General features: G+C 37.6%; 1 protein-coding gene across 1 annotated transcript in view; it reads right to left on the minus strand.

The window, feature by feature from the left end:
* Window positions 1-26069, minus strand: part of pcdh15b (protocadherin-related 15b) — a 314409-nt gene that overhangs the window by 22421 nt on the left and 265919 nt on the right. Inside the window, exons 28-31 of the mRNA XM_052112379.1 lie at window positions 24245-24421; window positions 21756-21974; window positions 20876-20884; window positions 19341-19451 (exon numbers count right to left, since the gene is read on the minus strand). Coding sequence (XP_051968339.1) covers window positions 19341-19451; window positions 20876-20884; window positions 21756-21974; window positions 24245-24421 — 516 coding nt within the window. The remainder of the gene's footprint in view (window positions 1-19340; window positions 19452-20875; window positions 20885-21755; window positions 21975-24244; window positions 24422-26069) is intronic.

The raw sequence follows: 26069 nt of genomic DNA on the forward strand, positions 1-26069 counted from the left end.
AAGTGCTTCACAGAGCTGCTAAAGTGTGCAAAGTCACGTAGCTTAGAGTCATTTAACATTTGAAACACTCGGTTCTCCTTCAGTGCCAAAATAGCTAGTTTAGCAGAGAAAAGACACTTCAGAGAAAATGGTTGCTCTGAGAGATAGAGAGAGAGACACAATGTTTTAAAACTGCTGTACTTAAAATATACATTTATGGCAGTGTTACAGGTTTTTCACACTGATGACTGTCACCTTTTAAAGTGCAGAATGAATTGACATTTTGTCACTTCTGTATTAAAAATAAGTTGTTTTTTTCATAACCTTCTTGTGTAATCAAAGCAGTTACTTGACTCAATTTGATCCACGTGGCACTCCTTGAAAAGGCTTGACATCTTAAAGGGGACCTATTATGCAAAATTCACTTTTACATGGTGTTTGTACATAAATGTGAGTCAGCAATGTGTGTACACAACCACCCTACAATGTTAAAAGTCCACCCACTCCTCTTTCTTATACAGTATTTCTATTAATCAAAAACAGTGTGTCAAAATGAATGGTTTTAGTTTCTGCTCTAACATGACGTCACATTAGAGCAGGCCTCGTCCACGACTGGTGACAGACTCCACCCTATTATCATGTATATCCACCTTTTTTCTCCACGCTCGAGCAGATACAGTGAGAAGAATAATGTCTCAGCTTCGTAAGCATCATAAGTGTTCTGTTGTTGGCTGTAAAAGTGAACATAAGTGTCTTCATGTACTCCCGGCATCAGAGCCACTGAAGACGCAGTGGACAAGTTTTATTTTTGAAGGAATTGTGCCCCAAAACATAAACAAATTTGTGTATGTTTGTGCAAATCCTTTTATACCAGACTGCTTTGTGAATGAGTGTCAATATAAAGCAGGATTTAAAAAAAAAAATATTCTCAAACATGGATCAGTACCAACTGCTCGTGTTCCAGCTTTATATGAAGATGTAAGAATCGCACTTTATATTTTGTGAATGTTTGCAAATCGCCTTTCTGAATGTGCTTGTTAGCTGATTCCACAGCTAATGCATCTAAAGTTACCATTGTCTATGACAGTATTCATGGAGACCAGAGCTATGTCTGGGGCGGGGAGCAGCAGTTTATTTGCATTTAAAGAGACACACACGAAAACAGCGTGTTTTAGAATCCACCCAAAAAGAAGCATTTACAACATTGTATAATAAATGATCCGTGGGGTATTTTGAGCTGAAACTTCAGACACATTCTGGGGACACCTGAGACTTATATTAGATCTTGTAAAAAGCATCAGATTTCACAAAACCAGCATTTGCACAGCAAGGCTAATGCACAGATCTGATATTTTGTCGAATCCAAAATAAAGGATTTACATAAACACAATGCCAGAGAGAAAAGTGCTGGATCTGTGCTGTCCAATAGGTTGTACAGATATTGGTCCATGCTGCATGGTTCAGTTGAATTACAGTTTCATCCCCCTTCTGGGACATGTGAACGGCAAGCTCTGCACACTTGCTAGTTTTGATAATTTTTGGATCATAAACCGGTGAGATTCGATACACACTGATCCTAGGAAGACAATATGTCAAAGAATTCAAAATCGTCTGGCTCTGGAGAGATTAAAAGACACTTACGTGCTCAAGCTGACACCCCTCTGGAGGCCTCGAGCAAGAAAGAGAAAGAGATTCGGTGAGAATTGCTGAACGTATCGACAATGCTGACAGAGACAGGCCCCAAACAATTCTGGCCAAATTTCTGATTGCATAAAGATCTTGTGTTATGCAAAGCGAGGAGTAAAAGAAGGCTTTCATGGAAGAACCACAGAATTTTCTTTTTCCCAGATTTTGCAAATTCGACAAGAGAGAAACATGATCGATTCAACGAATGAAAGAAACTCTGACATCAGCGGAAGGTTGCTTTTGCACTGATGATCCTGGCCAAATTGATAACAGATAGGATGGCCGTAAAGTATTTACATGTCCCCAGCAAGCAATGTCCTTCATGAAGTCAATGTCAGAGTAAGTTATTTTGTGGTTCTCATGTTGCAGGCAAGTGAGCCTGACTCACTGAACATCCACTTGATCGTCCGAGGAAGCTGAGCGCCATTTTTCTTTCTTTTTGTGCTAGTTCCGCCTAGCGGCTGGCATTTGTTTTGTCCCTTCGGGACAGTGTTGTGGAAGAATCTGCACGTTTTTTTGTGCTTACACCTCATATTGGCTGGAGTTTGTTTTGTGGAGTATTTCTTGCAGGACATTGTAGTTATTAGGTCATTTGTTGCACTCATGTAGTAGTTGAATGGGCCGGCTCACTGAACATTCTTTTGACTGTCCAAGGACACTGAACTGAATTGTGTGTGGGTGTGTGTGCTGGTTCCGCTACAGGCTATAGTTTGCTTTGTGGAGGAACACACCTTTGGGACAGTTATGTGGATGAATCTACATGTTCTTTGTGTTTATCTCACCTATTGGCTGGAGTTTGTTTTATAGATTATATTCTGTTGTGTAATTCTATTTTACAAAATATGTATAGGAACATCGGACTTGAGCAATCCGATGGCAAAATTGTGGCAGGAACTCTCATAGGCATACATAGACTGTTTAAGTTTAGAAAGATGGATGCCGGTTGGCGCTGTCATGCGCAGGGTTAATGCACACTTTTTTCTATTTGTTTAGTTTGGGGGGAGGTTTGTGTTTGACTGTTGCACTAATGTGGAATGTGGAACTGCCGCTTGCTGGATGTTTTTGTTTTTCGCACCATTCTCTTTACACTCTAGAGACTGTTGTGCGTGAAAATCCCAGGAGATCAGCAGTTACAGAAATACTCGATCTAGCTCATCTGGCACCAACAATCATACCACAATCCAAATCACTGAAATCAAAAATGTTCCCCATTATGAACATTAACTGAAGCTCCTGACCCATATCTGCATTATGTTATGCAGTGCACTTCTGCCACACGATTGGCTGATTACATAATCGCATGGATGACTGTTGGTGCCAGACTGGCTGCTTTGAGTATTTCTGTAACTGCTAATCTCTTGGGATATTCATGCACAGCCAATGGTCTCTAGAATTTACTCTGAAGGGTGCCAAAAACAAAAACATCCAGTGAGCGGCAGTTCTGTGGATGGAAATGTCTTGTTGATGAGAGAGGACAACAGAGAATGGCCAGACAGGTTTGAACTGACAAAGTCTATAGTAACTCAGTACAGTTGTGTTGAGAAGAAAATCATCTCAGAATGCAATTCTGAGATGTGGATTGGTGCTGTTTTGGCAGCACAAGGGGGACCTACGCAATATTAGGCAGGTGGTTTTAATATTGTGGCTGATCAACGTATAGACAAATCCAATAAAGTGGACCAATCACAATTCAGCATGAAAATATTATGATGCTGCCTTTGCTGTTGGTTACATTTAAAAGACCTCAATTTCAAAGTCAGACATCAATATCAATTAGAATTTTCTAAAAAAAATTATGTATAAAAGTTATAAAAAAACAAAAATAGATTGCACGCCTAAAACTGAAACGATCTACAAAACAAAGTTTGAATGGTGTCTGTACATTTACTGAAATAATCATAGAGGTTTAATACTTAGTTAGGGTTATTGGTTTCAAACACAGAAAGAAATATCAATACAATGCTTCCTTGCAAGATATGTAAACATAAGGGTCAATCATTATAGAGATTTAATGCCGAGACTTCTGAATGTGCTACAGCACACAAATGAAAATAACATGCAAGAGTTGCGCACTGCTGGGAGTCGACAAACGGGTGTAATGGTGCAGTATCCATCCATTAGGATTTTAATGATTAAAGTAGGAATAAGTTGGGTGTTTGCTGAATTTAATTTGGTGTGTTTCCATTTGAAAGAGGATATGGAGGACATCTCGTTAATAGCACAAACTATGTCACTCAAATGTACACACAAGCACACACATTAAATTGATTTGACCGGTAATTACAAGCAACTAAAGTGCTTCACAGAGCTGCTAAAGTGTGCAAAGTCACGTAGCTTAGAGTCATTTAACATTTGAAACACTCGGTTCTCCTTCAGTGCCAAAATAGCTAGTTTAGCAGAGAAAAGACACTTCAGAGAAAATGGTTGCTCTGAGAGATAGAGAGAGAGACACAATGTTTTAAAACTGCTGTACTTAAAATATACATTTATGGCAGTGTTACAGGTTTTTCACACTGATGACTGTCACCTTTTAAAGTGCAGAATGAATTGACATTTTGTCACTTCTGTATTAAAAATAAGTTGTTTTTTTCATAACCTTCTTGTGTAATCAAAGCAGTTACTTGACTCAATTTGATCCACGTGGCACTCCTTGAAAAGGCTTGACATCTTAAAGGGGACCTATTATGCAAAATTCACTTTTACATGGTGTTTGTACATAAATGTGAGTCAGCAATGTGTGTACACAACCACCCTACAATGTTAAAAGTCCACCCACTCCTCTTTCTTATACAGTATTTCTATTAATCAAAAACAGTGTGTCAAAATGAATGGTTTTAGTTTCTGCTCTAACATGACGTCACATTAGAGCAGGCCTCGTCCACGACTGGTGACAGACTCCACCCTATTATCATGTATATCCACCTTTTTTCTCCACGCTCGAGCAGATACAGTGAGAAGAATAATGTCTCAGCTTCGTAAGCATCATGAGTGTTCTGTTGTTGGCTGTAAAAGTGAACATAAGCGTCTTCATGTACTCCCGGCATCAGAGCCACTGAAGACGCAGTGGACAAGTTTTATTTTTGAAGGAATTGTGCCTCAAAACATAAACAAATTTGTGTATGTTTGTGCAAATCCTTTTATACCAGACTGCTTTGTGAATGAGTGTCAATATAAAGCAGGATTTAAAAAAAAAAATAGTCTCAAACATGGATCAGTACCAACTGCTCGTGTTCCAGCTTTACATGAAGATGTAAGAATCGCACTTTATATTTTGTGAATGTTTGCAAATCGCCTTTCTGAATGTGCTTGTTAGCTGATTCCACAGCTAATGCATCTAAAGTTACCATTGTCTATGACAGTATTCATGGAGACCAGAGCTATGTCTGGGGCGGGGAGCAGCAGTTTATTTGCATTTAAAGAGACACACACGAAAACAGCGTGTTTTAGAATCCACCCAAAAAGAAGCATTTACAACATTGTATAATAAATGATCCGTGGGGTATTTTGAGCTGAAACTTCAGACACTTATGAGACTTATATTAGATCTTGTAAAAAGCATCAGATTTCACAAAACCAGCATTTGCACAGCAAGGCTAATGCACAGATCTGATATTTTGTCGAATCCAAAATAAAGGATTTACATAAACACAATGCCAGAGAGAAAAGTGCTGGATCTGTGCTGTCCAATAGGTTGTACAGATATTGGTCCATGCTGCATGGTTCAGTTGAATTACAGTTTCATCCCCTTCTGGGACATGTGAACGGCAAGCTCTGCACACTTGCTAGTTTTGATAATTTTTGGATCATAAACCGGTGAGATTCGATACACACTGATCCTAGGAAGACAATATGTCAAAGAATTCAAAATCGTCTGGCTCTGGAGAGATTAAAAGACACTTACGTGCTCAAGCTGACACCCCTCTGGAGGCCTCGAGCAAGAAAGAGAAAGAGATTCGGTGAGAATTGCTGAACGTATCGACAATGCTGACAGAGACAGGCCCCAAACAATTCTGGCCAAATTTCTGATTGCATAAAGATCTTGTGTTATGCAAAGCGAGGAGTAAAAGAAGGCTTTCATGGAAGAACCACAGAATTTTCTTTTTCCCAGATTTTGCAAATTCGACAAGAGAGAAACATGATCGATTCAACGAATGAAAGAAACTCTGACATCAGCGGAAGGTTGCTTTTGCACTGATGATCCTGGCCAAATTGATAACAGATAGGATGGCCGTAAAGTATTTACATGTCCCCAGCAAGCAATGTCCTTCATGAAGTCAATGTCAGAGTAAGTTATTTTGTGGTTCTCATGTTGCAGGCAAGTGAGCCTGACTCACTGAACATCCACTTGATCGTCCGAGGAAGCTGAGCGCCATTTTTCTTTCTTTTTGTGCTAGTTCCGCCTAGCGGCTGGCATTTGTTTTGTCCCTTCGGGACAGTGTTGTGGAAGAATCTGCACGTTTTTTTGTGCTTACACCTCATATTGGCTGGAGTTTGTTTTGTGGCGTATTTCTTGCAGGACATTGTAGTTATTAGGTCATTTGTTGCACTCATGTAGTAGTTGAATGGGCCGGCTCACTGAACATTCTTTTGACTGTCCAAGGAAACTGAACTGAATTGTGTGTGGGTGTGTGTGCTGGTTCCGCTACAGGCTATAGTTTGCTTTGTGGAGGAACACACCTTTGGGACAGTTATGTGGATGAATCTACATGTTCTTTGTGTTTATCTCACCTATAGGCTGGAGTTTGTTTTATAGATTATATTCTGTTGTGTAATTCTATTTTACAAAATATGTATAGGAACATCGGACTTAAGCAATCCGATGGCAAAATTGTGGCAGGAACACTCATAGGCATACATAGACTGTTTAAGTTTAGAAAGATGGATGCCGGTTAGGCTGTCATGCGCAGGGTTAATGCACACTTTTTTCTATTTGTTTAGTTTGGGGGAGGTTTGTGTTTGACTGTTGCACTAATGTGGAATGTGGAACTGCCGCTTGCTGGATGTTTTTGTTTTTCGCACCATTCTCTTTACACTCTAGGGACTGTTGTGCGTGAAAATCCCAGGAGATCAGCAGTTACAGAAATACTCGATCTAGCTCATCTGGCACCAACAATCATACCACAATCCAAATCACTGAAATCAAAAATGTTCCCCATTATGAACATTAACTGAAGCTCCTGACCCATATCTGCATTATGTTATGCAGTGCACTTCTGCCATACGATTGGCTGATTACATAATCGCATGGATGACTGTTGGTGCCAGACTGGCTGCTTTGAGTATTTCTGTAACTGCTAATCTCTTGGGATTTTCATGCACAGCCAATGGTCTCTAGAATTTACTCTGAAGGGTGCCAAAAACAAAAACATCCAGTGAGCGGCAGATCTGTGGATGGAAATGTCTTGTTGATGAGAGAGGACAACAGAGAATGGCCAGACAGGTTTGAACTGACAAAGTCTATGGTAACTCAGATAACCACTCTGTACAATTGTGTTGAGAAGAAAATCATCTCAGAATGCAATTCTGAGATGTGGATTGGTGCTGTTTTGGCAGCACAAGGGGGACCTACGCAATATTAGGCAGGTGGTTTTAATATTGTGGCTGATCAACGTATAGACAAATCCAATAAAGTGGACCAATCACAATTCAGCATGAAAATATTATGATGCTGCCTTTGCTGTTGGTTACATTTAAAAGACCTCAATTTCAAAGTCAGACATCAATATCAATTAGAATTTTCTAAAAAAAATTATGTATAAAAGTTATAAAAAACAAAAATAGATTGCACGCCTAAAACTGAAACGATCTACAAAACAAAGTTTGAATGGTGTCTGTACATTTACTGAAATAATCATAGAGGTTTAATACTTAGTTAGGGTTATTGGTTTCAAACACAGAAAGAAATATCAATACAATGCTTCCTTGCAAGATATGTAAACATAAGGGTCAATCATTATAGAGATTTAATGCCGAGACTTCTGAATGTGCTACAGCACACAAATGAAAATAACATGCAAGAGTTAGCACTGCTGGGAGTCGACAAGCGGGTGTAATGATGCAGTATCCATCCATTAGGATTTTAATGATTAAAGTAGGAATAAGTTGGGTGTTTGCTGAATATAATTTGGTGTGTTTCCATTTGAAAGAGGATATGGAGGACATCTCGATTAATAGCACAAACTATGTCACTCAAATGTACACACAAGCACACACATTAAATTGATTTGACCGGTAATTACAAGCAACTAAAGTGCTTCACAGAGCTGCTAAAGTGTGCAAAGTCACGTAGCTTAGAGTCATTTAACATTTGAAACACTCGGTTCTCCTTCAGTGCCAAAATAGCTAGATTAGCAGAGAAAAGACACTTCAGAGAAAATGGTTGCTCTGAGAGATAGAGAGAGAGACACAATGTTTTAAAACTGCTGTACTTAAAATATACATTTATGGCAGTGTTACAGGTTTTTCACACTGATGACTGTCACCTTTTAAAGTGCAGAATGAATTGACATTTTGTCACTTCTGTATTAAAAATAAGTTGTTTTTTTCATAACCTTCTTGTGTAATTAAAGCAGTTACTTGACTCAATTTGATCCACGTGGCAGTCCTTGAAAAGGCTTGACATCTTAAAGGGGACCTATTATGCAAAATTCACTTTTACATGGTGTTTGTACATAAATGTGAGTCAGCAATGTGTGTACACAACCACCCTACAATGTTAAAAGTCCACCCACTCCTCTTTCTTATACAGTATTTCTATTAATCAAAAACAGTGTGTCAAAATGAATGGTTTTAGTTTCTGCTCTAACATGACGTCACATTAGAGCAGGCCTCGTCCACGACTGGTGACAGACTCCACCATATTATCATGTATATCCACCTTTTTTCTCCACGCTCGAGCAGATACAGTGAGAAGAATAATGTCTCAGCTTCGTAAGCATCATAAGTGTTCTGTTGTTGGCTGTAAAAGTGAACATAAGTGTCTTCATGTACTCCCGGCATCAGAGCCACTGAAGACGCAGTGGTCAAGTTTTATTTTTGAAGGAATTGTGCCCCAAAACATAAACAAATTTGTGTATGTTTGTGCAAATCCTTTTATACCAGACTGCTTTGTGAATGAGTGTCAATATAAAGCAGGATTTAAAAAAAAAAAATATTCTCAAACATGGATCAGTACCAACTGCTCGTGTTCCAGCTTTATATGAAGATGTAAGAATCGCACTTTATATTTTGTGAATGTTTGCAAATCGCCTTTCTGAATGTGCTTGTTAGCTGATTCCACAGCTAATGCATCTAAAGTTACCATTGTCTATGACAGTATTCATGGAGACCAGAGCTATGTCTGGGGCGGGGAGCAGCAGTTTATTTGCATTTAAAGAGACACACACGAAAACAGCGTGTTTTAGAATCCACCCAAAAGAAGCATTTACAACATTGTATAATAAATGATCCGTGGGGTATTTTGAGCTGAAACTTCAGACACATTCTGGGGACACCTGAGACTTATATTAGATCTTGTAAAAAGCATCAGATTTCACAAAACCAGCATTTGCACAGCAAGGCTATTGCACAGATCTGATATTTTGTCGAATCCAAAATAAAGGATTTACATAAACACAATGCCAGAGAGAAAAGTGCTGGATCTGTGCTGTCCAATACGTTGTACAGATATTGGTCCATGCTGCATGGTTCAGTTGAATTACAGTTTCATCCCCCTTTTGGGACATGTGAACGGCAAGCTCTGCACACTTGCTAGTCTTGATAATTTTTGGATCATAAACCGGTGAGATTCGATACACACTGATCCTAGGAAGACAATATGTCAAAGAATTCAAAATCGTCTGGCTCTGGAGAGATTAAAAGACACTTACGTGCTCAAGCTGACACCCCTCTGGAGGCCTCGAGCAAGAAAGAGAAAGAGATTCGGTGAGAATTGCTGAACGTATCGACTATGGTGACAGAGACAGGCCCCAAACAATTCTGGCCAAATTTCTGATTGCATAAAGATCTTGTGTTATGCAAAGCGAGGAGTAAAAGAAGGCTTTCATGGAAGAACCACAGAATTTTCTTTTTCCCAGATTTTACAAATTCGACAAGAGAGAAACATGATCGATTCAACGAATGAAAGAAACTCTGACATCAGCGGAAGGTTGCTTTTGCACTGATGATCCTGGCCAAATTGATAACAGATAGGATGGCCGTAAAGTATTTACATGTCCCCAGCAAGCAATGTCCTTCATGAAGTCAATGTCAGAGTAAGTTATTTTGTGGTTCTCATGTTGCAGGCAAGTGAGCCTGACTCACTAAACATCCACTTGATCGTCCGAGGAAGCTGAGCGCCATTTTTTTTCTTTTTGTGCTAGTTCCGCCTAGCGCTGGCATTTGTTTTGTCCCTTCGGGACAGTGTTGTGGAAGAATCTGCACGTTTTTTGTGCTTACACCTCATATTGGCTGGAGTTTGTTTTGTGGAGTATTTCTTGCAGGACATTGTAGTTATTAGGTCATTTGTTGCACTCATGTAGTAGTTGAATGGGCGGCTCACTGAACATTCTTTTGACTGTCCAAGGACACTGAACTGAATTGTGTGTGGGTGTGTGTGCTGGTTCCGCTAGAGGCTATAGTTTGCTTTGTGGAGGAACACACCTTTGGGACAGTTATGTGGATGAATCTACATGTTCTTTGTGTTTATCTCACCTATTGGCTGGAGTTTGTTTTATAGATTATATTCTGTTGTTTAATTCTATTTTACAAAATATGTATAGGAACATTGGACTTGAGCAATCCGATGGCAAAATTGTGGCAGGAACTCTCATAGGCATACATAGACTGTTTAAGTTTAGAAAGATGGATGCCGGTTGGCGCTGTCATGCGCAGGGTTAATGCACACTTTTTTCTATTTGTTTAGTTTGGGGGGAGGTTTGTGTTTGACTGTTGCACTAATGTGGAATGTGGTCTTTATTTTTCATTCAAATATTATTATGAGTGGATTGTCTCTCTCCATGTGAATAAGTTGGGGCACCCCATAAAAAGAAGGAAAGTTATTTCTCTCATATATTAATAAGTCCCCTTTCTGCTGGTCAGAGTGGATTGTGAGGGGAGTTACTCGGTGACCTATATGAGAGCAGTGTGTTGAGATCCTTTGAAAATTTGGTTCAACATTTTCGGATTTTCAGATCTCAGTTCATTAGGTATTTACAGCTGTGCCACCTGCTCTGTACTATTTTTGGGAGTAACATTCACCCACCTAAAGTGGCAGACACTCTGGGAAAGGGGCGATTACTGCTTTCATGAGGAATCAGTGTATTACTCCCTGCTAATTCAGAATCTGGGGACAGAGATTTAACTTCTATCAAGAGACAGTGGGAGAAAGATTTAAACTTGATATTGGAGGAGGGAGTGTGGGCTAGGATTCTAAAAAACATCAAGTCTGCATCTAGAGACGCAATCTTGCACCTTCTGCAATTCAAGATTTTACATAGATTCTATTGGATTGTGTAGGCTTGGTCTTAAAGACACACCCACCTGCTAGTGATGCCAATCAGAGAATGGGGACACAACCCATTTCTTTTGAAGATTTAGGTTGAAGGTTCAGTGTTTTGTGTCTGATGTATTGGGCACCCGGGTTTCATTTTGCCCCAGACTCTTTGCATGCGTATGGGGAGCATGAACTGACCAGCTCACTCGATCAGTGACTGAGTGATAAGGCACAACACTAGTAAGACAACATAAAGATGTGTGAGCAGTCCTAACTCAAGTTGTCATTGCATCTACTGACACGATCAGTGGCACATGTTTTTAATGCTTAAGGTGAAATGAGAGTAGTCATGATAGAGCTTGGAGGACGCCCCTCATTCCAGGAGTGGTGCTCGGATATGGGGAAGGTGGTGGCCTTTGAAGAAGGGTCATTTAGAAGACCGGGGAAATTGGACTTATTTGGAAATATGGGGAAATGGGGCAGATATCTGGCGTTTCTGGAGGGCTCTCGGGCAGGGGCAGTGGAGAGAGAGGTGTAGTTGTCAATGTGTGTGGTTATTATATATGTGTGTGTGTGTGTGTTTGTGTAATCATGCATGAACACTGGTATGTTGATCAGGGGCCAGGGTGGTGCTGGGGGATTGGGAGGGGTAATAGTGGGTATTCATTGTTGATTCTGTGAATATATGCTTTGGTTTTCTGTGTTCAATATGTGAATCAATAAAAAAAAAAAAATTCATAACAAAAAAGACTCTTATTGTGCATAAATGTTTCTATGTGTGTACTCCCTCCTTGATTCACAAATTCCTATGCATTCACTATCATTACCTGAGAGGCAAGTGATAATTTATCATGTAGCAATGACGAAGGTAATTAGTTATGAATGATGAGATTACTGAATATCATGAGAGCCATGTTGTTGTTTATGCACATGCAACAAGACCCAATCTGTATCACAACATATCTGTGGAAAAAATGGAACTTGAATACAGTAAATGTGGCTAAAAATACTGGGCTGACATAGAAATAGAAAAAGAAAAGAAAATGAGAGGTGAGCACATAGTGTACCTCAGCAAATTAATAAGATACTTTAATTCCTATGAGTAAATAATAGTCTTTTGAATTGTAAAACCCAGTTCATAGGGGTAAAAAATAAAGCATGGCTTAACTAATCTAAATAATATAACATATTTGCACAACTTTTACAGACCAATTAAAAAATGCTTATTTTACAAAAACAGTAAAGAGCAAACACTTGAATAGTGTGTTACAGTAAGATGAAACGCAATGAATGACAACATTATAGTGATGATAATTTTAAGGGCTGTTCACACCAGATGCTTTAATTGTTGGTCTATATACTAGTGTTGGGTTCGAGTCCACCTTAGTCGAGACCGAATCAAGTCCAAGTCTTTAAACAATCGAGTCCGAGTTGAGTCTGAGTCAGATTTAAGACCCAGTCCATAACAGGCAGTCCATAACAGGAAGTCCCGAGTAGAGTCTGAATGAATCTGTTCATGAATCTGAATTCAAATTGTAACCGTAAACTCAACATCAATATTTTAAGCTTATTTTTATTGAAAACACAATTGTCAATATAAATGTAACAAAAACACCTTTATATTTTATGTTTAGTTTCCAGCTGAACAAACTTCAAAGTGGTTTCAGAATGAGAGCATATATTTGTATGAAGACCAACTGTCTTATTGTGTTATTAGTTGTTTTTTCCCCTCCACTCAAGCATAGATAAAAAAGAAAATGAAAGCTGAAAGTTATCCTCCATATGCTGGGAGTCTCCACGGTGTCATGCACAACGAGCCACATGTTAAGACTGTCGGATTGATTGTCTCAGAAGTGGAGGCAACTGAGACTTCTCCTCCACCACCCGGATAGAGGTAACCGCGCCACCACAAGGACCTATTCATTTGTGGGAATTTGGAGAAAGGGGGAAAAATCAGTGACCCTATCAAAAACCGAGACTGTCCTGTGTAATAAACTAGGACATCTGGTCACCCAATGTATAATTCAAATATAAACAAAACATTTTGCTGCCCAAAATAACTTTATATTTCAATGTTCATTTTATTGTGGAAAAAACTGTAAAGAACATATTTTAAGCAGCTCGTCAATGCAACTTTTCAGAGATCAGAGCAGTCTGCTTTAGCAATTAATTTTTTTTCCAAACTATTTAAAAAGTTAATTAAGTTAGTTCAAGCTGAAAACACTGTGTGGACAATAAGAGACAACAGATGCCTACATGTGTGAATACATTACGCATAAAAAGACTTAGTAGTCCAATATTATTAATATTTTTCAAAATTTTGCATTTTTATATGTTGTTTTATTAAACTTTGAGAGACATGAAGTGGGTAACTTGACTTAATGAAGTCCTTAACCACAATGAAACTGTGATGCAAGCACCGTCTTGCTGCACAAACACCGCATGCGATTTTACCAGTTGTCAGGTCCCCTGCTGTGCCAAACTGGCTTGTGGTTTCTAATACATTGCTATATACCTGTCTTTATGTTTTTGTCATTCCAGCTACCTCAGTCATCGATGTTTAACAAAAGTTTCTCTAGTAACATTCAACTGTATTGGTAGACTGAGTGTGCTGCTCTGAAGGTGTGTTTTAAAACAATAGACCAATAAGATGAACCTGGGGAAGGGTAATAATATTTACCAATAGACAAGAATAATAAGTGTTTATATTAGCAAAGGTGCATGGAATTTAATATGCCTATAAAGCATCTTCTGTTTAATTTAGCTGCAATCTGGCTACCTGTTTTTAATGCTAAAATGTTTAGTGTGAACACCCCCTAACAAAGTAATAACAACATGGACAAAGAGAGTGTCACAGGACAGTGGATTGAGATGGGAAGTGTTTCTCCAGCTCTTCCACTAATGAGTTCATGTTTGGATTGGGCTGTAGTGGTGGGGGTACTTCCTGTATAGGCTCCGCCTCCGATTCGATAGACACTTGTGGTTTGGGGACAATCTTTAGAGGCTGCTGCTTTTTATCTATTTGACTGTACATGTTGGCAATGGATTTCTCTATGTCTGCTATGTTCTTGATGTTCTTAAGGATCCCCTTGAGTTCCCTCTTGGGAGGCTCTGGCTCGGACTGTAGCGGAGGTGGTGGAGGCCGTGAGGACACTGGTCGGAGGGATGAGACTGAGGGAAGGGCAGGAAGGACGAATGGGGAAGCAGTCATGGGATGGGAAAAGGCCGGGGATGGAGGTGGAAGGGGAGGAGGAGGTGGAGGCATGGTATGGGGAAGAGGTGGAGGGGTTGGAGGCTCAGGTGCAGACTGAGGTGGGGGACTAGAGGGAGGTGGAGTGGGTGATGGTGGTAGAGGAGCAGGTGTATCTGGAGGATCTGGAATGATCTCCACATTGACCTCGTAGGACTCTACATCAGGATAGCTAGCAAGTCTGCTGTACTTCCGCAGCACCGGTGGTGTGGGCTTGTGACTGGGTGGAGGTGTTCCATCAGTCTGGGTGATGATGATAGCTGGGGGTCTGCTGTTATGTCCCATAAGTGAAGATGGTGGGGTCTCGAAAACAGAGAGAATAATTTCTGAAGAGAGTGATCCACGAGAATCCTGGCCTTGCCTCTGCCTTGTGTCCTCCAGGACCTGCTGCTCAAACTGCCTTGCCTGCTCCTTTACTGTCAGCTTGGGCTCTTGGTCTTCATCTATGAGCCCATCATACCCATCAATATTCTCCTTACTATCCTTGAACTCGGACTTCGTCAGCTGCAACTCCCACTGAACTGGGTCCATGACCAATTTCCGGCCCCGCAAGACATCACTCGTCTCCCAATTGTGTAGCCTAGTAGGTAAAGTCCAGGACTGACCTGAGCTTGAAGATGGGATGCGCAGTATGGACTTTCTCAGACCTTTAGTGCAGGGTGAATACATGCCCAGAAGGTACCTCTGACGTTGGTTTTCAGGGCCATCATCATGGTACAGGGGGTTGGTAGTAGTAAGGGGGTTGTCATCTGAAAGAAAGGTGATGTTGCTCTCCGATTTGGGCAAGTTGTTGAGGAGGATACCATTAGCGGTAGACTCCTTGTGAGCAGCGATGGCACGGGAGGCAAATGTGCTAATGAGATGCTGGCGATCGCTCTCCTGAAGAACACACCTCTTAGCCCTGCTTTCAGTACAACCGCAAAAGAAACAAAATTCGGCTTAACAGAAGATGTGAACAGCAAGGTAGATGGGAGTTGGGAGAGGAGAAGCCCACTATGAAAAGCACCTACTTGATTGACTAGCGTGCTAACAACACAGTGCAAGCCAAATCCTACACAAACACCCACTACAACAAGGTTTAAGTAAAGGCCACTAATACAGTTACTAGCTAATATCACACTAACTCAAACCACTGATCAAGGGCAAGATTCCATAATATAACCATTTATTTTTCACAATGCTAAGAAACTAATTGCAAGAAAGGAATCTTCAATTGCTTGTTGACAAACAAATAAACTGCACATTATTTTTACTGTCCACAACAATTGAAAAGACAGATTTCTGTCTACTTACTTTGGTCTGATATCCAAGAAATGAGAAAGAAGGGACAGGAAGAAAAGATATATATGCAAGTGATATTAGGAATATGTAACAGCATGATAGTATGTTTGTGATGGTCTTTAAAAAAGTAAAGCAGCGTTTCAGCAATTTGGCCCTCTCAGTCACAGTGAACAAGTAGGAGGGATGCTATTATGTCTTCACAACAGGAAAAACAAACAAACAAACAAACAAACAAACTATTATTCCATTTGCTAAAGATGAGAGTAAGAGAGATGGTGGACAATGGTTAATTAGTGTCATCGGAAATTATAGACATCTACTTTGCGTTGGTTTTCTTATTTTTCATCCAGTCCATTGGGAGTCAATGGTACTATGGTAAAAAGTTGTGATATTTGGCACACTCATAAGAGAGATTCTCAACTTCTATCATGCCAGTTTTGTGTTTTAACAAAAACCCTTTAGCATCAACAGTGGTTAAAATTTATAGGGCTGCCCCCGACCAAAGGTTTTCCTAGTCGACTAGTAGGCGTTAGTTTAAGTCATTAGTCAACTAGTCGCACGTTTATGATATTAATTTAAGTACTTAAATATATATATATATATTGGGGCATCAGAAAATGGTTTGAGTTTCAGGGCTGAGAAATAATTGTATAAGTAACATTGCTAACACTGTTCTACATTATAGAGAAATACTAAACCGTAATAATGAGCCTTTAAAATGTACATTTTACAAGTGCACGCACGAAGCGAGCCACAGCGACACAGGCAAAAGCGGTACTGATTCTGAATGGGTCGGAAAAACCAGCAAGGAGACTGTCTGAACATTTTGTTAATTTATAGAGAGAAATGCACATTAGGGTTGTGCTGACAGATGATGATTTCGGGCATCGACGATGGTCAGAGTGTTCACCAATAGCTGATGCCTATGACCATGTAAAGATGATATTTGGCTTGTTTTCCCATGTATTAAATTATTATAATTATTAAGCTATTTTTATTATCATGTGCCCTTATATGTGCCCTGCAGCACACAGACACTCACTTGAAGAAATACGCGTTATTATATTTTTAAAAACAGATGACAGAAAATCCTCCTATATGCATGTATGTTAGTTCGGAGGCATGCAGTCTTGAGTAACACGCACATATAAAAGGTTGGAATTTTTTTTTTTTTGCAAGAACAGCATCGTCTAGGAGTGCTGCAAATGACCTCAGACATCTCAGCTCAGGAGGTGTTTTGAGTTTGCTTCCACAGGTTACTTGTATTATATATTTTTGATCACTTCATTATTTTAATTGCTTTTTAATTTCGTTTGGAGTGCAATTTGAATTTAGAAATGTATTTGATTTACATTTTCTGTTTTTTAGATAATTTAATTTAATTTTAAATGCAAAATCACTAAAGTAAGAAAATTCTCTGATCCCTCAGCCCGGGTGTTGCTGATGTAATTGGATATTGCTATATATATATATATATATATATATATATATATATATATATATATATATATATATATATATATATATATATATATTGTTAAGGAGGGAACAAATCGAATTTATTCACACACATGATACATGAGACGAAATACCCATCCAGTAGAGAATGCATGGATGAAGTAGGTTCTTTGCCAGAGATATGTTGACAAATGTTGTAAAGTCATCTATCAAAAAATAACAGCACACATTTTAATTGCACTTATAATTTTTTCCAGTTTAATTTGAATTTTTAGTTAAACTAAATACAAAATAATGTTCAAAGTTTGAAATCAAGGTTTCTTGCTTTATTGTGTAGTCTAAACCATAATTTTAACGATGCTTAACGAAAATTAGCCCATAGTACCACCTAGCGTCCAACCAGCGGTACCAGTTGGTTTTCTGTGGAGTTATTTTTTTTTCTGCGACCGACCGACCAATCAAAACTTGGTGAACAAAGACTCTTCTCATCGACTATCATTTGGTCGTCTATCAGGGGTCAGCCCTAAAAATGTCAATGTAGCTTGTATCTTTTGAACCACATGCTGCTGAAACGAGATTTTGCCACAATTTGGTATTTGGGGTCACTGCCAACATGCCCACAGAGTACGTGAGCAATTTAGGCACAGCACCACCTACTGTTTAAATAAAATCATATATATGCTCATATTTGTATTATTTTGCTTTTGGTTCTATTTAGATTCCATGTGTAACTCAAAGCACAATAATACCCATTTTTCCAACATCTGCCATAATGCCTGTCTGCCATTTTGAATTAAATTGAAAACTGTATTTTTCACTGTTCCTCCCTCAAATTTGTCCAGTCTTCACCAACTTTGGGTCAGGTGATCATCAAACAATGCATGATAAAAAGGGTCAAATATTATTATTAATATCCCATTATTCCCCATTCTTATATCCAATTTTTAATATTCCAAACCGATTTTCTTTAACTTTAAACAGACTCTAAACAGATTGTGAAGCTGTATCTTGGCAATACTTTTGCTTATTTAAATGAAACTTAGTGACCTTGTGATCATGTCCTCAGGGTACCATAAGAGTTTGGTGATGGTGAAAAGTTATAGGCCTATTTTAAAACAAATCTGGTTGGGCCCTTTGAACTTATTGTCATATAATTTGAGGTCCGCTTTTCTTTAGATCATCCTTAAGATGCAATGTGTCTACTGCTACTGTGCTTGGCCACATATTTGCTGCTATGTTTACTAATGTTTTTGTGCCAAAAATAATGACTAATTATATAAGTGCGCAACAAAATAAAGGGAAACAAAATAAACTTATACAAATGTCAGATATGACCCATTTAATGCATTTGGAGAGGATGTTTATTAATTAATTTATTTATTTTACCAAGACTGCATTAGCATGAGCCTGGAATTTGTTCAGACACATTTTATCCATGGCAACTTGAACTACAGTAATTGAAGGACAGTTCTCCTGATATGTGCTCAAGGGTACAAAGTTGATGGAGATGTCAGTAACTTTATGGGTACCCTAACCTGGGAACAAATCTGCAAACATTTTGGCTAAGCCTGTGATTTTACAAATATATACCCATGTTTCAAAATGTGTACACGTGTCATTTTACATCAGAAATGATTGTGACAAAAAATAGAATATTTAGTTATTTGGTGGAGAGGTTGTATAAAAAATGCACAGACATCCTAGCTTTGTAAATCCCCCCAAAAAGCCAAAGTGGGTTGCATTATATCATGTCTATTTATTAGCAATAAATAATAAATAATTAGATAATAAATAATTAGAACTATACTAATTAGAACTACTGTATTCAGAACCACACTTAATCAAATCAGCATATTAATGATCAAATTACAATTTCCATTTAGCCTACTCAAATTGAAGTTAATTTTATAATTTTACAGGTAGGCACATAGATGTAAGGTCTTATTATGTATCATATTCAAAAAATGTCTTCTAAATTAAAATCATGGGGCCATTCAGTTACATAATTTATACTGTAAATATAATATAAAGAAAATGCAGCTTCAAAGTAAGCTTTTTTTTTTTTCATTTACAAAAAGAGATTTAGTCTTATGTCTTAAGGCCTCAACGTACAGATTTTTGCAGTGTACTGTAGTGTATGTATTCCTGTTATGTAAGCAGGACAAGTAACTTTTTGTAAAACCAATTAGTGAGTTTTGAAAGTATTAAACTTACATTGCGCTGTCGCCGAATTCTTCATACAGATTGTTAGTGGCAGCATCTCCTGTTTTGTCGGCCGGAAGAGCCATTTGGATCCTGGCTGTTTTTGCACACTCTGCCTGCCGCCTTTAAATGAGATAACAAGTTGACAAAGGAAGAGCACTGGTTTATATTAAGCAACATTCATAATTTATACATGCACTCATAAATCAAAAACATAATTCAGGCTTCAAACTAACTATTTTTAAAGTAAACATATATTTAAAAAGAATATTTTCTTGTAATATGTATCTTTGTAACAAAAGCTTTTCTTTAAACAAGTTGTGTTCCAAGCACTTCTGTCCTACTCTAGGGAAATTACCAAGTTTTTGTCCTCCAAACATTTGGTTGTTTTTGAAGATAAAGAGTTCTCGGATAATACTGATACAATAAATTAGACCATTGGTTCTCAGTTGGTGGGTGGAGATTAGAGGTAGACGATATATTGGTTTTACCGATGAATCAGTCCCAATAGTTGGTTTTTGGAACTATCATTATCGGCAAAAATATATGCCACTAGTTGCCGATAGTTTTTTCACCATTTTGTAATTTTAAAGACTCTTCGGTGTGTTTTGGGCTTGTTTATTCTTAAAAGTCCAACATTATGCACCAAATCTTCATTTTTTTTCTGGTTATTTTGGTTGAATTATAAATTGCGTCATTTAGGACTCTTTGTTTGTGCCCGTCATAGTAAGGAAAGAATACAATTTCTTTTTTTACATTCTATAAATTGATTTTAAAAACTATCGGCCAATTAATCGGTTATCTGCCTTTCCCACCGCCTTTGTTCACATATCGGTATTGACAAAATCCACTATCGGTCGACCTCTAGTGGAGATCCAACATTGGGTTCCAGGTCTGTTTTGATAAAAGCACACACAGCAGGGGGAAAAAGCTAAATGCAACTATCCACCAATCGTAGGCGAATGCATAGATAGCAAAGATATTCCATATATTTTAATGTTGACATTTAGGTGCAAATGCTTCTGCCACTTGGTAGAAGCTAGCCAAAATAGGCAGATGCCAACATGGGCAGTTTGTGTAGCATGCCCTTATCCTTAAAACAATTAACAGAATTATTCAAGGTAAATAATAATAATAATAATAATAATAAATACATCCATGACTACATTAAATACAGGTTGAAATGAGAATAAACAAGTTTTGTACTGACCGCAATGTGTTTTGTGAGGTGAATTATTGACTGCAGAGAGAATGAAACCATCAAAATTCAAGAGGCATCTCAAATCCAAACTCTCAAACTATGTATAAAAAAGCCTTTTGAGTTTTTCTCAAAGTGTTTCAACTGTCATTTTAATAAATAACCATTAATAATTTCTGAATATTTCTGTACGACGCTTTTGGGTTGCCTCTTAATGTACATTTTTTGTTCTGAAGAAAAACCGGCTGAGAACCACCAACTTCGAGAATGCTTGAGAGGAGAAATGTTTAAGACGTAGAACCAACGTATCATAATGAATGCAAGACTGACAGTACAGAAACATACTTACTCTTTGAATCTGAAGTCGGAGCATTGTGAAAAGAAAAGAGAGAGATAAATTGGATGATGACTGGACACACTGTATTGCACAAAAATATAAAACAGCACTGCAAAAATGTGCTGGATTCCAGCCACAAAACTGCATTAGGAATGAGGAAATCTCCTTGTTCGTCCCCTCGAGTATTAATTATCTTTATCCTGCACTGAGTCCTCAATGATTCCAGAGAGATCCTCAATTCACCAGCTCAAACTTTCTCAATTCTTTCCTGAAAATTCTCTGCTATCTTTCCAATTGTGTGCCCCTGACATCTGCACTTCTGCAATATTTCACTGCCTCAGCCGACATCACATGTAAAACTCGTCCTTAACCGCAGCCAGTGTCTCATTTTTACCTCTCATGGCCATAATTAATCTGCTTTCATCCTGAAAAAGCAGAATATTAGACTGTTCTCAGAGGTGTAACCATAGTGAATTGAAAAGAAAGAATGTGTAAAGTAAAAATGTTGCTCTGAAATCCCAGCGGAGAGTATCTGCCTACTTAATGCAACAAGAGGTTTTTAACTTAACTTGGTTGTGAATTGAGAAATCTGCAGTCCAAACACATATTCATCCTTATTCCCACACAAGGCATGAAAGCAACAAATTAACGTTTCTGTTAAAATCTACATTGAAAATCATCCACAATTTACAACAGATAAATTTGTTGATTGCTAGTTTCTATATATTTTCTTAATAGTGACTCTAAAATGTGTGGTGTCTTTCGATTTTTTTGTATAGGGCTAATTTTTATGGACTGCCTTTTTTCACAGACCTGGCAACCCTTTTTAGATCTTTAACAAGCATTTGAATTGTTGCTGTCATGTGGACTAGCCTATGGTGGTGCCACTCACTGTCTGTAGGTGATGATGACGATGAGGATGGCTGGGATACAGCAAACTATGATGATGACGGCCAGGGCCAGTAGGGCTCCTTCAGTGTATCCAACAGATTGAACTGCCTTCTTCACGCTCTCCACCACATCCGGAGTGCGGATCTCCAGAATACGTCCTCCACGACCTAAGTATGGCTGGAACTCCTTATTGATGTCCAGTAACTTCCCATCTAAAAACCTGTAGCAAACCACATGCATGATTAAACATCTGGCCTTCTATAAAGCGATAAAACAGAGATTTTGTCCTCACCAATCACAACCATTGTAGCCCAACCAACATAGTCTCAAAGAATGAACCTTACTATGACAAAATGTTTATGAAAATACTTTAATGTGGCGACTTCTACAACAACTGTGCGTTTTATTCACTTTCACTCAAATCAAGGCTTCAACAGTTGATTAAAGCTTTATAAACACTTATTTCTCAAACACCATACCTGTCAACACTCCCAATTTTACCATGTTTCTCACGTTTTTCCACTTATCCTCCCACTTTACTTCCGATTTACAATTGAATAATATAAAATCGATAAACGATTTTCAGAAAATGAACTTTGCTCATGATAATGTTTTAGACATCCAGGTAGGGTTGCCACCCATCCCGTAAAATACGTACAAATATGGGATGTTCCCGTATTTAAATATGAAATTATGTGTCCCATATCCAATTAATATGGGACGTGATTTGGTCAGATGGCATCACAGCGAAATCGTTCCAGAATCCAGATCGTTCCAGACCCACCTATATTTATACACATATTCCAATGAGATTAGCTTCTGCAGTAGCTCACCTGATAAAGTGTTGGATTTTGAACTCGGAAGACAGCAGTTCAAGCCCAACCAAGCACAAAAGGTGACACGTCAGACAAAAGTCTTAGAAGTAACCCAAAATGACTAGGTTGCTTTAGAAAATGTGCTTTTCATATTGCTTTTCCGTTTAGGACACTATTGGTTAGGTTGAATTTTATGTTAGGGAGGTCCAATTTACACAGTTAAACCTCCATCTTATATCCATCTTTAAAAATCATATCTGATTACGACACCATTTCACTCGCTTTTTGAGCCCCCACTGGACATTTCAATGGGAAACAGCAGCGAAACGTGGAATGCAGCACGCAATTTCGTTTTGCAAAAATGTTGCCATGGTAATGTAATGTTCATGCAATCAGGCTGTGTACAACAAGACATTTTGCTAAGTAGCTTCAGTGTCCCTGCCCAAAGAGGTCTAATTTACCTAGAGAAAATTATCAGTTAGCATTATCATTCATCTCAAAGGCAGTTCCTCAGCTGCCGAATGCAGCCCTGAAAATGCATGCCCATCATTATGCATGCCTAATACTATGTATAGTCTATGTAATGCCATGTAGTGTAACAGATCTCCTACTTACTCCTAATAGGCAAGTTTTAGTTTAAATTTAAATGCTGTTTCAGCTAAAGTAGGCATTTAAATTGTATGCTGTATGATATAAATATGATATGTAATATGATATCAAAATAATATTAATGTTTAGATTATATTTTAACTAGTGTTTATGCTGCCTCATTATCATCGACAAAGCTTGTGCTTGCAAATATGTGTTCAGGTGTAAATGAGTAAAATGCACTTTAAATAAGCCCATATTAGAAAATCAGCTGGAAAATCTGAAGGATCATGTGACACTGAAGACTGCTGTAATGATGCTGAAAATTCAGCTTTGATCACAAATTGCATTTTACAATATATTCAAATAGAAAACGTATTTTATATTGTAAAAAGATTTCACAATATTACTGTTTTTAATGTATTTTGGATCAAATAAATGCAGGCTTGGTGAGCAGAAAGACTTATTCTAAAACTTTTAAATGGTAATGTAGGTCTAACATTTTTAAGTAAAGTGTTTATGTAAAGAAAATGTATAGTTAGGCTTCTTTTAACTTAAAACTTGATTTTTATCAAATTTTGTCTCCACACATTCATTTTCTCTCCATCACATTCCTCATTGATAGGCCCAGGGGAGGGGTCTTTGTCTCCTCAGGTGTGAATTACAATCAATATTCATGATAGTTCTAACACTAAAAGTGTCTTACAAAAGTTCAATTACTACATTGTTTTTTATGAATGAGTGATCAGGATGGTTTTCACATCATTTTGTAGCAAAAACTCTCGGCTACATGATCCAGTTCTCAAAAGTTTTTTTTAACCACGTATAAATGTTATTTTCTCAAAAATACAAACCTGTACATACATGTTGCTCACATATTATTGTAGCCCAGTTTGTTCTGAATACAGTGTTATCAGACTTTAGCCATTAATGTGTTTTTAAGCAACTGAAAAAAGCACAAATGTCAAGGCATGTCAAAACTTCTACAGGGCTCAAAACACCCTCAAACCCCAGAGGGGTTAAGAAAGGAAAGAGCACAGCAGAAGAGGTGTTTGAGAGGGTGTGTTGGATGAGAGGAGGCACTCACTTGAAGAGTTCCTGTCTTGAGAGTGCTCTGTTGGTCAGAGGATCGATGGCATAAACCATCAGGTCAGATTTTGAATAGTCTTCCTGCTCGTGACTATCACCGAAACGCCGTGGCCCAATAGAATCCACAACTACTTTAGCTCCAGCGATTTGGTCCTGGACATGATGTTCTAAAATCCTGCATTGAGATACAGCGAAATATAGAGAATAAAAATAGGAAGTGAATTTTCAAAGCTACTTGAGACAACATTTTATTGACTTCTCAAAGGAAAGCGATACACTGAGGACATTAGTCAGGGTAGATGACATATTTAATGCAAATGAGCCTATGAGTGATAGAAGCAAAGTCTGTGGATAAACATATAATCCAACATTTAATTTTCACAACCCATGTTTTCTAGAATTTTGTCCGTTGGAATTTTTTCTATTTTACATTTTTCACTGGCAAACCAATAAACACCCTGGTATTCAACAATACAAATCATGTTCGTCTATCCCTGTCATCCTCATATTCATTTGTGTAAAATTAAACATGGTGTCTAGTCTGACGGTCCATAGACTGAGTGCCCATAATGCAGTGTTAATCACATTAACAAAATTACTGATGAAAATATTTGCTGATGAAGGGATTTTTGATTTTGCCAATGATAATAATGAAGAGATAGAAAAGATAATCATGATGATAATCAGACGTTTTTTTAATAAAACATACTGTTGACGATACTGTAATATATTATCAATGCACTAACACCAACTTATTTGTTTAAAGATAGACAAATCCAGAAATTATTTATTGAAATAATGTATAAAGTATGTTAGGGAGTTTTTTTCTTCCACTTGAACTGTGTGAGCTGCAATTGCTGAACACCTATACAATGAACTTTACAAAAGGGTTAATCACCTCATTAAAACATATAATACATACTGTATGTGAGAATAATCAGCTATACATACAACATGCATTGTGAATACGCTGTTTCCTTAAAAACATGCTACACATACCGCTATATGCTAAACTGTCTAAACGTGAGGAATTCACAAAAGGGGACCTGTTTAAATCAGCTAATACTTCAGTATATTCATTATTCACTATTATTTCAGGAGCTTTTGATTTCAGGACAGTTTTTTCATGGTGATTAATCACAAGCATATTAATCTTAAATTTGTCTGATAAATGCTTTAACAATTGTAAGCATTTCATATATTTTTTTATTAAATATGTTCATATTTGTTACATTTTTGGTCTGGTACAGTTCAATGCATGTTTTTTGTCAATTTGCATATTATCGTCAACTTAAATAAGTTTATTTTTGTCAACTAAAATTTTATGATATTTTACTGTAAAATGTACTTAAAATATAGAAAATTACATATTGACATATGGAAGCAAAAATTACAGTATAAAATCATACAGTATAAATAAAATTATATACTATATATATATATATATATATATATATATATATATATATATATATATATATATATATATATATATATATATATATATATATATATATATATATATATATATATATATATATATATATATATATATATATATATATATCATGTGAAAGTTACCAGTTTTAATCATGTAATAAGATTTAAAACAAAGATTTTTTTTTTTGTTTTTATGTTTCAAAAGTGACTTTTTATTTGCAATTCTTCCCATAAGGCCTGCACCCCTGAGTCTTCTCTTTAATGATCAGCAATCAGCCACTACATTAAAACCATCTGCCTCATATTGTTTAGGTCTCCCTCCTGCCGCCAAAACAGCACGGTTATCTGAGTTACCGTAGACATTTTCAGTTAGAACCAGTTTG

The sequence above is a fragment of the Xyrauchen texanus genome, chromosome 40 (genome assembly GCF_025860055.1).
Source record: "Xyrauchen texanus isolate HMW12.3.18 chromosome 40, RBS_HiC_50CHRs, whole genome shotgun sequence".
NCBI lineage: Eukaryota > Metazoa > Chordata > Actinopteri > Cypriniformes > Catostomidae > Xyrauchen > Xyrauchen texanus.